General features: G+C 54.7%; 1 protein-coding gene across 1 annotated transcript; it reads left to right on the forward strand.

Annotated features, from left to right (window-relative positions):
• Window positions 1-1,409: 1,409 nt before the first annotated feature.
• Window positions 1,410-2,353, forward strand: PHACADRAFT_69304 (uncharacterized protein; the record flags this gene model as incomplete). The annotated part of the gene is made up of 1 exon (XM_007403209.1): window positions 1,410-2,353. A coding segment is annotated over one exon (944 nt), but the record flags the coding sequence as incomplete, so codon positions are not given.

Below are 2,353 nucleotides of genomic sequence, written 5' to 3' on the forward strand. Positions count from 1 at the left end.
TCACATACAAGGATATTTTTACCTTTCGGCAGATAGGAAATGGGCCTGAAATGGGCCTGAAATGGACATGGCAGCTATAGTTTCAGCAACCATAAAAGGTAATTTGTTACATACATTTTATGAGCCCCTTAATTATACCTGCTCGAGACATTTTAAGAGTATTTCAGGACTATCATCAGTTTTTTGGTCTGTTAAATTTCCGAATCTCTGAAAGCGCTTGTTCCTGATGTCCTGAAATGTATTACAAAGCCATCAGTAATGATGGCTTTCCCGGCAATTTCCGGGACACTCATATGACCAGTACAGCCTGCCTAACTGGGATGTTTCAGGTTTATTTCAAAGCGCGTGACAGACAGCCTTTTCCGACAAGAGAAATTGCCTCAAAAGTGACAGAAAAGTGAGCATTTCAGCACTCGGGAAAGTTGCTGGAAAGTCTCCCAAAATGTTACATTTTGGATGCCTTGTCTGGGACATTTCGGGCCCCCTGAAATCTGGGGATGCCCGTAGTGTATCGAGAAACGACCCGCCTAGAGCATTCTCAGCGCCGGCGCCCGTTTGGCTCCCCGCTATGTTTCATCCAGTCTCAGCTTCCTAACGCACATTTTATTTAAACAGATATGTTAGGAAGTAGATGACATATAAAAACATGTAGTATTACTCTAGGAATTTATTTTTGATTGCTCATGAATCCCCGCCTGCGCAATTCCTTCACAACACAGCCCGACAAGGTACGGTGGCCATCGGTTCCGAGGAACCAGAGAGGGTGTCGGTTTCTTCACAGAACTTAGAATCATTCCACACTATTCTGCGGGCATTAGTTCCCGTAATTACGGACTAGACACCTTAACGCGAATACTTGGCAAGCCTGAAGTCGGTTTCCAACCGGCTATCACCGCGCCACAAAACCCCCGGGTGCAATCGGAGACGGATCAGCGTCAGTCGGTATCCCCTGCTACTTGTCGACTTTCCTGCCATCTTCAACATTCAGAATCTTGAGATTTCCGCCTGAATCACCCTCCAGGCACAGCTCCTCTATTCTCTCGAGCCTTCCAGCTCAGGTCATCACACTGCGTTAGGCTCAGTACTCGTGCAACGGTCTGTATCGTCTTTTAATAGTTCTTTCTTTCTTTTGAGATAACTGTGCTTTCGCGCGTATATCGATTTGAGGCTTCTCAATGCTGCTTTTGTTTTTAGCCCGCTTATGCTTTCACAAGGCGCAGTCACGAGTGCTCTCATCTCTTTCACCTTGGGGCCGTCTCCGTGGCCTCGTGTCACGGGCACTGCCGAATTCATTATGATGACGGCCACGCCCTGGTCATTAAAAGACGCAAACGCGACGGGATTCACCTCTGCATCCACCATCACCCACACAGCGCAACCACACCATCTACGACTACCAACCGTCTACCATGCCCGCCGTGACAAGAACGATGAAGAAATCTCGAGAAGACCAGGCTCCCGACTTTGTGTCTTTAAAGACGGTCGCACTCGTCGGCGAGACAAAGACGACGGCCCTCAAGCAAAAGGCCACCAACATTACTCTCATGATTCCGTCTCGCAAGGTGCTGGCGAAGGCCAACGCCGACACCGGGAAGCCCGTTGCCTCGCCGAACAAGACCAGCCGGCTGCCTGTTTCGGTCCCCCGCGAACGCTCTAATGGCCAACCGCGCCAGGTCGCCGAGGAACGTGTCACAGAAGCCCTCGCAGGCAAGGGCAAGAGGGGCTTGCGTGGCCCCATTCGGAAACTCTCTGGGGCTCTCCTGAGGCGCACCATCGACTTCTTTCACGACGACCCGGATGCGCTCAAGGCCTGCAGCCTGGTGCACTCGACATGGACGGGCCCTGCGCGGCGCCACCTGTTCGGGAGCCTCGTCTTCGGTGGCCGCCCCCGGTACGACACGCTCGCCGCCGCCCTCGGCCCTCTGCCCGTCCTTTCTGCGACAGCGACACACAGCATCCGGCAGCTGGTGCTGAACTTTGGTGACGCAACGCACGTGCCGCGGCTGGACGTCTTTGACCTCGCGCGCGGCCTGGCTCTGCTTCCGAATCTCGACGACCTTGTCCTCGCGGGCCTCACTCTTTGGGTCGGCCCGTCGCTCGGGGCGCCTCCGGGCGCTCTGCGCCGCATCGAGCAGCTCGTGCTCGATAACATGACGCTCGACCCGCGCGAGCTGCTGCAGCTCCTGGCCGTCGTGGCGCCGCGCAGCGGGCTCAGTCTCGGGCACCACGTCAGGCTGCGGAGTAAGTTCTGGGTGGACGACGTCCCGCCCGCGGCGTTGCGGCGGCTCGAGAATGTGGCGTGGAGGGAGCTCGCGATGGGCTTCTACGAGGGCGGCAAGTACGATATGGTCAT

This window comes from Phanerochaete carnosa, assembly GCF_000300595.1.
Source record: "Phanerochaete carnosa HHB-10118-sp unplaced genomic scaffold PHACAscaffold_876, whole genome shotgun sequence".
Classification (NCBI taxonomy): domain Eukaryota; kingdom Fungi; phylum Basidiomycota; class Agaricomycetes; order Polyporales; family Phanerochaetaceae; genus Phanerochaete; species Phanerochaete carnosa.